Source organism: Scleropages formosus, chromosome 24 (genome assembly GCF_900964775.1).
Source record: "Scleropages formosus chromosome 24, fSclFor1.1, whole genome shotgun sequence".
NCBI lineage: Eukaryota > Metazoa > Chordata > Actinopteri > Osteoglossiformes > Osteoglossidae > Scleropages > Scleropages formosus.
This window is the reverse complement of record NC_041829.1, coordinates 19,690,919-19,702,233: the sequence shown is the minus strand read 5'-3', so window position 1 is coordinate 19,702,233 and position 11,315 is coordinate 19,690,919. Positions and strand designations below refer to the sequence as shown.

At 44.8% G+C, this 11,315-nt stretch overlaps 1 protein-coding gene across 2 annotated transcripts; it reads right to left on the bottom strand.

The window, feature by feature from the left end:
- Positions 1-294: 294 nt before the first annotated feature.
- On the bottom strand, positions 295-11,304 carry qrfprb (pyroglutamylated RFamide peptide receptor b). 2 transcript variants are annotated; one of them, XM_018760875.2, is made up of 6 exons: positions 10,761-11,304; positions 7,722-7,880; positions 6,348-6,409; positions 4,074-4,309; positions 3,372-3,469; positions 295-3,276 (listed from the first exon to the last, which is right to left on the bottom strand). In XM_018760875.2, the coding sequence occupies exons 1-6, from the start codon at positions 11,122-11,124 to the stop codon at positions 2,894-2,896; spliced, it is 1,302 nt and encodes a 433-aa protein (XP_018616391.2). In that variant the 5' UTR covers positions 11,125-11,304; the 3' UTR covers positions 295-2,893. The 2 variants fall into 2 exon arrangements, with proteins under 2 accessions (XP_018616391.2, XP_018616392.2); XM_018760876.2 differs by lacking the exon at positions 7,722-7,880 and having other exon boundaries at positions 10,761-11,303.
- Positions 11,305-11,315: the final 11 nt, after the last annotated feature.

Below are 11,315 nucleotides of genomic sequence, written 5' to 3'. Positions count from 1 at the left end.
TCCTCCTCCAGATACCTTATAATACACCCTCCTCCACTCATCACCAAGTGAAAAATCTGTAGTGATCACGTGAAAATCCGAGCCATCTACTCCCTGTGAGTTGCCTGCATGGAGTCATAGCTGTTATTCCTTGCTGTTAAAACGGTCCACCAATTAAAGCTGCGTGTGTCACAGCTACCATCTATATTTCTTAAATACCTTGTAAACAGCATTTTGGAAGTGAACATATTTATTTGTAGCATTAAATATAATCTGCTTTCGGCAAGCCCCTGGAGTGTAGCCAGTGTAGCCGTCATCTGCCGAAATGTGCAGCGTAGCAGTGTTTTGTGATTGAACGGTACGTTCTCCGTGATGGTATCAAGGGAACCGGTTTGGAGGGCATGTCAGAATGGTGACGGTTTGTGATATGTTGTGGTGGTCATTAACGTGAGGCCTGTCTTTGCTTTAGTCTTAACTTGGCAGATTTCAGCACGTCAGGATGCATTCTCCACTCTGACAGGCCGCCGGAGCTGCAAACTCGGATAGGATTTGTTTCGCACAACCGCAATACTCTGTGCAACATCAGTCTTGTCATATTTTTTTCCCCCCTACACATTTTTTTTTTTATCCCAACTCTACCAATTTTTTCAAGTATGTGCTCTGTCCTTATTTGTGTCCCGTCGGTGTCTAGGACACTAACCATGTCCAGCTGTTTCTTTCATCTTTTGGCTCAACTGGTGCCATCAGCTGTCGAGGCTTAATGGACTCTTGGACGAATTTTGCTTTTACTACATGTTCCGTTCTGATAATGGACTGTGTGCTGAATCTTGTTAAATGAGAGCAATTTCATTCATAGTGCTCCTCGTTTTTCTTTTATGTAATTTTGGTGTTTTTTAGTCACCGCTTGTCAGTCTTCTTGACCTCACATCCCCAGCTGAGACTGCACTCAGTCTTTACCATGAGGGATCCTCAAGCTCCCACACTGCAAACAGGTAGCCTTTTCTCCTCTTTACTTATTTTTAGATGATATCTTCCAGTTTTTTTATGCTGAGTTGGCCTACTCATTACTTTGTGACTGACTTAAATCAGACATTCTGTGCTGTAGTTCCCAGACTTTTTGAGATTTGGAAAGTCCCATGAGAGGCTTTGCAGTGTTTCGAGATAGAAGAGTAGCAGCTCACCGTTTTGGCCTTTGTGTCTCGCACGTAATCCGAGTTCCAAAAAGTGGAGTCTTTTGATGAGGCGGCAGCTGGCGGAGTACTAAAGAAAAGAGCTTTGCAACCAAGATGTTGCTAGTTCTTATCCCAGCAGGGGGGAAGAGTGGCGGTAGAACCGTAGAGCGGTGCTTGAAACGCGTTCCTTTGGGGTGCGTGCAGCTGTATAATTGGGTGAAATTGTATGTTAAGCAAGTCACTTTGAACTTACTAAGCAAATAAATAATGGTGGTGAAAGTGTTCTTCGTGGTGAAAAGAAATTGATCTTTGTCAGTTCTCCTACCAGTCTCTTGGGAATGCTGTGTAGGTCTGTTGTTTTGTTCTCCTGCATCGATTTGCCTGATAACCTTTTGCAGGAAAGTCTGGATCCTCACCAGGATTTTCCATGTTTCTAGAAAGCCCTATAGGAAAAACTCTCCTTCCTTCATTAATGCAGTTATTCATTATCAACGACAGCTTCTCCAACATGTCCTTATTCTGCTTCCATGACTCACTATGTCTGTGGGTCGCCTGTCTTTTTCTCTTCTGTGTTTTTATGAAGTACCAGTCAAAATTCTGAACACGCTTCCTTGAAGCCACACTTTCCTGGGCCAAAAAAACCCCAAAAACTGGATAGTTGAGGAGTGAAACTCAGTCCATGGACCAGTCATAGTCAATTTGAAAAATCTGAGTACCACTACTGAGTATTTTCAGGATGCAGAAAGAGTGAATGCATGAGCTCTGATTGTGGGTCTCCTGCTGTCCAGCATGGAGGAGACAAGTGTCATGGTTTCAGGTTGCTATGCTGTTCATAGAGTTGGCGGTCTTCACTAAGTCAGTTGTGGCCTCAAGCATGTACCGGAGTCATGCTGTTCCGTCAGGATTGATACCAACCTGAAAGACACCTTAAAGTTCAAAAACTGTCTGAGGAAGGAAAATGAAGGACAGCTCTTAAAATGCTGTCAATTATGACAACGATTTGTTTCCAGCAACGTTCTCAAACTTTCGACAGGTGATGAATATATGACTTTAGCGACCTGTTGGCTGAAGACTTCATCAGATCAACATACCTGAGTTTGCATTTCAAAAGTTGCCCTCGTGGACACCCCTCTGTCTCAAAGTGAACTGCACCCTTGAGCTTCAACGTCCTACGACTGGCCGAAAGATCTCAGACTGCAGCACAAGTACACTCGTTTCTTCCTGTCTTACATTTACTGCGCAGTAATGTTTGAGCCGTAAACTTACTCCGCTCTACGGTCTGCAGTAATTGTTCGCTGTCTGAACTTGAGCAGCTCCTCTTCCTCGGTTCGTAATAAGCCTTTTTTCGTATTTGATATCCATAACAATGACATTATGAATATGCTAATGCATGGAATCATCACAATACAACTTATTTTTGCAACACAACTATTCCTACCACAAACACTATTAATTGTGGAGCAAAATACATAGTAGCAAAATATTTTTAGAAAATACTGTAGTATCGTATTTATCGGATGCATGGTCAACATGCTTAGCCTCTGTGAATATCGACAGCTTCACTCGACATAAGTAGTAGTACAAGCAATGTCCTTCGCAGCATCGAATAACTTAAATATTATACATCGCTAATGTTATATTTTTACATAACATCGGACAGCACTGGTTTTCATTTCCGCGCAGTGCAGCGCTTTCCTTTTTCAATGTTAGGAAAATAAATTCTTGGACAAAATGCCACATATTTATTGCGATGAGGAATAGCTGCTTGCAGGGAGCTCCGAATGGACGGTGGATATTTTCTCCTCCACAAACACCATGGAGGTGTCGGGGCGCAGCGTTCCCAAGGCCGGGTGCTGGGACCCGTGAGGCTTGGTGCAGGGTTTGGGCGGGTCGTCCAGGAAGGCGTCCCGCTTGGCGAAGTGCACGCTCATCTTGGGCCCCTCCTGAGCCGGACGCCTGGCCTGCACGAGGCAACAGGAGAGGGCCGACATGCAGTGCTTCTTGAAGTTCTCGTTCATGAAGGCGTACACCACGGGGTTGTTGAAGGAGTTGAAGAACCCGATGGCCTGCACGATGGCGATGATCGTGTTCACGGTGACCTCGTCGTAATTCTTCTCCAGGTCATCTGGACAGAGCGGAGATTGGCGTTAACGCATGCTTACGTCGCCGGAACTCCACCTCGTTCAGTCCGAGAAGGTCAGTTTGCGGCGGGAAACTTACTGTATTCAAAGAGCATGTGAACAATATGAAAAGGAGCCCAGCAGACTGTGAAGAGCAACACAATGGTGATCATCATTTTAACAGCCCTCTTCTTCTTTCTGCCGGAGGGACAGAAACAACGTCCTTCAGCAGAGCTCACACCGTACTTCCCAGAGCTTGTTGAGGCCGCACCTAGTGAGGCATGTGTGTCTGATCAATAGCCCTCGCTGCTACGTGTCTTGAAAGGAATGAAACGCCTGCAAATGACAATGCGATAAAGAAAAGTAAACAGAGCTGGCGATGCTGTGATCGGGTTTCCGACTGGGGAGAGCAGGCAGAGCGTCGAGGTCCTACGCGATTTTTAGGGCCAGGGAAGCAGGGGGGGAATTTACAAAAAAAAAAAAAAAAAAACCACAGAGCTTGTAGGAAAGGCTTCTTTCTTCAGCTTCTCTGTCACTAGCCAGTACAAGGGTTTAAAGTGCGCCAGATCAGTTACCGGAAATCAGTTGCCGTTTACCCTCCTTTTTTGCGCAATTTGTGACTGAGAACACCTAAGGCCCGCGGACACCAAAACGCGGCACTGGCTGCCACGCGTGCGAGTCGATGTTTCTGCAACAAAGTGTATATTTACCTTCATTATAGGTTCAAGGTATTCAGGTTCTGTGCCCCGTTAGGTGTTTTAAATGATTCGCGTCGAAGGTTTCGCTTGGGGCTCACGCCTACCTTGAGATCTTACTTATTTCTCGATGGTTCATGGCGTTCAAGACGGAGGAGTCGCCAACCCGCTTGCGAATCCACAGCTCGATTCCGATCCTGGTGTAGAGGATGAGCATAGCTGCCAGAGGCAGGAGGAAGAGGGCCACGAGGATGAAGGTGGCGTACACCTGGCGATGGGCGAGCGACTGCCAGCACTCTTGGCAGCAGACGTGGTGGCGGTCGTACAGGAAGTCGTACTTCACCTGGGAGCAGGAGAGAAGCGGGAAAGTGACTCAAAGTGCGTGATGGTGCAAACGCCTGGCGTGACAAAGCGTGAAATAACTACAGATGAAAATAGCTGTACTTGTTCAGTCACATTTCCGTCTGTGTGCTGTTTATTTTCCGAACGACGCTCTGAGGACACACATCCGTGAATTTTTACGGTCCCCAGGCAGCAAGTTGTCTCATTCGGTCTTTCAGCAACTTGAAATGAAAAGTGTTTCTTTCCCCCATAAAGCATATAAAATACTCCAGAATCAAAGTTATAATTTTATGTCTTAATACCTCCGGTACAGGATGAGCTGTCATTCATTCAAAAACGGTGTTTTACTTACATGAAATAAGTAAAATATAAAAATATTTTTTTATATAAAAGTACATGCCTTGCTTAATAAAAGATTAGTGAAAATTTCTGATTTTGTTTGCTGTGTCCTATCAAAAAGCTAAAGAAAAATTATAACAATGATTCTTTTTTTTTGAAATCTAAATAGAGATGTTCTGATCGCTTTTAAATGCGTTCTTTTCCCTTGGATGTGCAACGTGTAACCATGTAACAGTAGTAGTACTTGTGAATTACGTTACGCACACATATATACAGTATATTTCTATACATGTACTTGTATACATTAAAACTAGTGGTATCTCTGTGGTTACGGAAAATCCAAATATTTACTGTCAAACTCATTCTAACACAAAAAGAAGTCTGCTTTGAAGAGGTTCTCCCTTGTTTCAAACTGATCAAAATGTCTTGGAAAAGTAAATAAACCTCACAACCTTTGTTGGTTAGACAGGGCACCATGCAGAAAGGCTGCTGGAAGCCCCCCGTTTTCTCTGTTTTAAAATTCTTTTTTTTTTTTTTATCTTTTCATCTGTATACTTGTTTCTCTACCTCCTACACAGCTGACTTTAAAATATGCAGAAGGGGCACTTGGGATGACTTCTTTAAGCCCTCAACTGTTGTTCGTTCATGTTTTAGGGGACCAGGACACCCCTATAAAGTAAGTGTAGTTCTAATCTACATTAATTTTGTTTACCCTCACAACGTGTAATGTGAGGCTGTTGACTTTGGATCACTATGCAAACGGCTTTAGGACTTTTTTAGATACAGTATCTCATGTTTGCTAATTCCTTTAAAGTGCATTTGAAAAAGAAGTGAATTTTTTTTTTTTTTTTTTTTTTGTATTGTATTTGGGTTGGACCACAGTCCTGCTCTCCAGTGGGTCTGGGGTTCAAGTCCCGCTTGGGGTGCCTTGCGATGGACTGGCGTCCCGTCCTGGGTGTGTCCCCTCCCCCTCCAGCCTTACGCCCTGAGTTGCCGGGTTAGGCTCCGGTTCCCCGTGACCCCATATGGGACAAGCGGTTCTGAAAATGTGTGTGTGTGTGTGTGTGTGTGTGTGTGTGTGTGTATTTAAAGCTATTATCTCTGCCATTGAGAAGAGTGCGAAAGACGCATCTTTCAGATGTCACTGCTGAACATTTCTCATCTCGGACGACCACAGAGATGAGGAAGACAGAGGAGCTCATATGATGGCTGTTGAAGATAAGGCTCAGAACAAAGTGCTGTTTTTGATGTATTTTACACACATAATCAGCAGCTGTTTTCAGCATCTCGCCGAGTTTGTGCTCCTTTTTTCAAGGCAGTCAATGACATTTTTTTCCCTTACAAGATTTAAACAGCATTACATGCAATGCTCAAAAGGTCAACAAAATACCATCGTTCTCTCCAAGGGAAATCACCATGAATTTCCTCCTTTTCCAAACTTTAAAGCTAATATCCCAGTCTAAGAGTGTATGTGTCGTTATGCAAAGAAATGTATTAACTGTAAAAAAAAAAAAAAAAACTCTGTTGGTATTTCCCGTTGTACATTTCTATAAAAAAAATGCAAGACAGTTTAATGTAATAACTGCTGCTGAATAGTAACAGTAAGTACACTGGACTATTGCTCCTATAATACATGATCAAGAAGCAAGTAAATAAAGCAAAAATTTGCGAAAAGAACACATTTGCGGTATGGCACATACCTCTAGCTGCTGCACAAACAGCATCGGGGACCCGACGATCACAGCCGCAGCCCAGACGAATCCTAGACATACGACACATAAAGTCAATGCGCTGAATAATAAACCCAACATTGAATACGGGGCCTAATAAACTTCCCGGAACTGAACGACGACCAGGGCAGGTTACACGGGCACTAGCGTGTATCGCGTACGTTCAGGCGATGCAAGAGATGTGAAGAAAATGACCTCAGTCAACATCCAGCTTATAGAAACAGGTGTAGGTGTTAAACAGCTGAGCGGTGTATTTAAATTTAAAAAAAAAAACATGTGCCCCAGGTTTAAAGGGCTCTGATGGATTGCTGGCTCATAGCCCCAGTGAAGAACACGGTAGAGAGCTGGACGGTCGATAATAAGCACGGGGACAGCTGGTAGCGTTGTGGTTAGAGCTGTTGCCTTTGGATCCAAACATTGCAGCTTTAAATCCCTCTTGTGACTGCAGTACCCTTGAGTAAGGCACTTATCCTAAGTTGCTCCAGTAAAGTTACCCAGCTGTGTAAACGGGTAAACAATTGTCAGGAGCTTTGCAGAAAAGTGTCAGGTAAGCGTAAGCGGGAGTGCCTGAGAGGCGGAGGGTGTAAACTAGTCAGTGTGTCGGCTGGTTGGGGCACGGATGTCTGTCGGGTGCCTCCGCGTGTGTGGTTGGAAAGCAGTGACAGCTGACTTATCCTGCACAGCACCGGTGGACTTGCACTCTTCCTACCACTAGGTGGCATACTGGTTAAGGGTGCAAGCTTGAGTGGTGTAAGAGGGGCCCCCCAACACTTCCCTGGAGGAACCAAAGAGAATTTGAGCCGAATTGCTTCAGTAAGCTGCTGTACATGCGGTAAATGGTGAGGTTTGGGTGGAAGGGCGTGTCACTGACATGTAAATAGAGGGCACTGGTGGAGAGCGAATCGTACTATCAGACACGAAGCGGGGAGGCCGGCTCTAAGGACGACCGATGCGAGTTGGCACTGACAGGCAGCACGGGGCACAGCAGTTAAGGACACAGATTAAGGACAAAGACCACGAATGTCCTGCTGTATAAATGAGCCGACTGTCGGCAGCTTTCGATACCTACGGCAGTAACCTGAGGCTTATGAAAGTGAGATGAGAACAGGGTGGACATAAGTTCAATGTAAGTTATATTAAGTTCGATAATCATAAGTTAAAAACAGTACGAGGGGGAAGTCAAAAAGTGCCCGCAATAATACTTCCTACTTTAACATTTCATAAAATGAAATGCATGAAATCTACACTGCATCCAGGACGTTATTGCTGATACTTCTTAACCCCCCCGCCGTCTGATTAATAAGGCATGCAAAGTAGTGAATGTGCCCATCAGCACTTGCGCACCCAACATTTTGTAAGCTCTTTGCGGCGTGTACTGCCTCTTCATCTTTAGGGGATACACGATGCCCTGGTACCTCTCCACAGCGATGCAGGTCATGGTGAGAATGCACGTCACTATGGCCATTGTCTGCACAAAGGGGACAGTCTTACACACCAAGACACCTGGGAGAAGAACACAGTGCCGAAGGTTAGGAGTGGGACTCATTCGATGAGGAGTGTCGCGACTCGGCGGGGAGTCGCTAATGGAGGAACTGCGATATGAGGTAGGACGTCATTTTAGCCTTGAAGGTCCTCTAACGTGCAACTAGTTTTTACCACGGCTGCTTATTGAAACTGGATCCAGCTTTTAATCAAACTCCACAAATCAGTGTGTGACAATAAGTGTGCATCACCCAGAGACTCGAGTCCATTATGACCACAGAACACATTTCTGTGCTCATCTACTTAGAGCAAAACCTTTTGAACGACAGACCACCCACGAAGCTGCAATAGTAGAAACTGCCCGCCACAGTAACTGATACAGCATCACTTTTTCCCCATGTAGCTGCAATTCTATTTATCATCTATTTATTTTTCTACTTATTTCACCTGATAACTTATTTTTCTGCTCATTTATGCTTGGTAACTTATCTGTGTACGTATGCACATATATGTCACAGGCGTGTGCTGTACGTAGGTGTGTTGTACATTGTACGCTGCTGCAGCCAAAGTGAATTCCTCTCTGGGATTAATAGTTTTGTTTCATTCATTCATGCAATTCAGGCAGTTGGGGATGCTAAATTGCTCTTTGTGTGTGAACATATGTGTGTGTGTGTGTGTGTGCGTGCGTGCGTGTGTGTGGCTACCCTGCGATGGATGGCGGATCGCCCAGGGGTTAACCCTCTCAGTCTTGTGCCAGGTGATTCTAGGATAGGCTCCAGACCTCCAAAACCCCGACCGGGACAAGTGATTAGTGAAAATGAACGAATGAATACGTCACAAATAAAATACATAATTTATAATCGGAAAAGATAAACATTTAGGAAAAAAATGTTGTTTTGTTCTCATTTGAACTCCTTCATATGGTAGGTTAAAGTCGAATAGCTTTTTTACATTAAACTAATTAAATTTAAGCCAAAGCAAAATGACATTTGTGTTTTCAAAGGCCGTTCACCCCGAACGGATGGAATTCGGTAAAACAGTTTAAAAATGTTGCTGTCACTGTGACATATAACCAGTTTGCCTCTTGGAGACATTTTCGGGTCGAGCCACAGCAGACGCTATAATACAGGACAGAGGCATTTAGTGCTTCTTATAGAATAGACTGATTCGCCTCCTCCTGAAGGCGAATGTTGCCCTTCCTGCAGGAGAACCTGTCCCAAACGTCGGAGAGAAGCCCGACGGGTTTTCTGAGCCCGGCTGGGTTTTGTTAAGCACCGGTGTAAAGACGGTCGCTCGTTCAACCTTGAACGGGTCAAGCCTAAGCCTAGAACATCTGTATTCCGAACATGTCTCACACCATCATGTGGCTCACAGGAGAAGGGGTGTAAGATTAAGTGAAACACTTCTAAAGCATGTAAATGGAAGTGTAAATCAAGTCAGAAAATATTTGTCACATCACCAGTATTCCACGTTGCAGGATCACGGGGCTCAGTACATCATTGCAAAACAGGGTTTTACCCAGGGACATTTTCAGTGATTTTATGAAGGCCATGATTAATCCACAGTTCACATTCTGCAGAGATCTGTGTGTGTGTGTGTGTGTGTGTGTGTGTGGTGCTCAAGGTGAGTTTTCCAACATGACTCCGGGAAAACTTTGAGAGTTTCCAGAAAAACTGCTGCTGTCAGTTCTCACAACGGGAGGAGTTTATCAATATGTTTTTGACGCAACACAAACAAATACAGAATGTAATATTTCATCACACCAAATTTATCACTGAAAACACTATAATTAAATGTATCATTAGGCACACAGCATTAAACACACACACACACAAACATGATAATTAACAACAACAACAGAATGAAAATAGCAAGAACTCTGTATATCTCTTAATATCTCCTTATCTTCTGATAAGACCAGTCTGGATTTATGGATATATTTAGAGGTAGAAAAGGTTATAAGTAACTAAGTAACAATTAAGTAGGGCTGTCAGAACATTGTTAAATCTGTTCTGTGACACTTCAGTCAAAATTGGATTTTTAGGCCAATAATGAGCAGTACATTTGAAACACTTTCAGTGACTGTGTGTGTCCTGCTCGAAGGAATTCCTGAAGCAATGACTGATAATGGAGTGATGATCACTGGTAACACTGCAGAGTCCATTGGAAGCCCCTTTGGAGAAAAGCATCTGATAAATAAATACATTAATGTAAGTAGAAACAAAGTATTAATGAGAACTTATTAACGGTAATAATAGTAATTTCTGGAAGGCACAGCATTGTAACCTACCAGGACCAAGTATTATTTTAAAAATCTGTCAAATCTTGCTTGAAAGTGTGTGATGCCCGTGTCCCTTAGTTTCACCATGAAATGTTATTTATTGAGGATCGGTGTGTCTCATGTGACACAATAGGTGTGTTATGACCAATTCCATGTGTTTCCTTAGAGGGAGGGAATCGTGTGTGTGGTAGAAACACACAAGTAGTGCAGGTGTAAAAATAAGTGAAGCCCAAGTTGAACTGGTTACACCGAGTAGCCAAGTAGAATCCGTTGTGTAAATCACAGTCCTTTATTCATTTTCTAAGTTTAAGAATTACATTCTCTAAGTTTATTTTGCAACATTTTATACAATGAAAATGACATCCCCGTAGGTTCACAATCACATCACACGCCACACAGCGCTGCACAAAGGAACTGCTGCGAGGGACGCGCGTAAGAGCCAAGTGTCCTCCGCGTGGAGCGTCGTGTGCGCGTGTGCGCGTGTGTGTTCGTTCACTTCACTCCACTCACTCCACTCACTCCACTCACAACTGCTTTTGTCACGCGAGGGCAAAGTTGTTAGGAAGTAAAAGCCTGCTGCTGCTGGGGGAGGGAAGCCGCGGTCGGGTGCGCGCACTTACCGCCCAGCCACTCGGAGGAGATGTTCTGCAGCAGCGTGAAGGGGATGCAGAAGAAGGTGATGAGCAGGTCGCTCACGGCCAGCGAGCAGATGAAGATGTTGGTGGCCGTCTGCACGGCGCGCTTCCTCAGCACGATGTACACCACGAGGCTGTTGCCCACCAGCGCCAGCACGAAGATGATGGCATACATGACCACGAAGGTGGTCTTGGCCCCCGCGGGCAGCTCGGGGATGTAGACGAGCGGCTGCACGCTGTACGTCTCGATGAAGTCCTGCCGAGACAGGTTGTGCACCTGCAGGAGCTGCTTGAGCACCTCGGGGGTGATCACGTTCCCGGCGCGCATCTGCTCCTCCGACGTTGCCATGATTTTGCTTTCTTTTTTTTTTTTTTTTTTTTCTTTTTTTGCCTTCTTTCTTTAAACCCCCAAGTTTCCGCCCCAGGCTCCAGCTGCGCCCAGCTGCGCCCAGATGCGTCGCAGTCGCGGCTCCTCCGCAGGACGCTACGCTGCGCCGCGCGCGGTTCTTGCGCCGTGTGGCTGCGCGCGCGCGCACGTGC

Excerpts from the sequence above, each read along its gene's own strand:
- qrfprb (XM_018760875.2), bottom strand. The coding sequence starts at position 11,124 with ATGGCAACGTCGGAGGAGCAGATGCGCGCCGGGAACGTGATCACCCCC. Across the intron at positions 6,410-7,721 it reads AAGAGCTTACAAAATGTTGG|GATTCGTCTGGGCTGCGGCT; the intron begins GTGCGCAAGTGC and ends TCGTATGTCTAG. Across the intron at positions 3,277-3,371 it reads TCACATGCTCTTTGAATACA|ATGACCTGGAGAAGAATTAC; the intron begins GTAAGTTTCCCG and ends CGCTCTGTCCAG.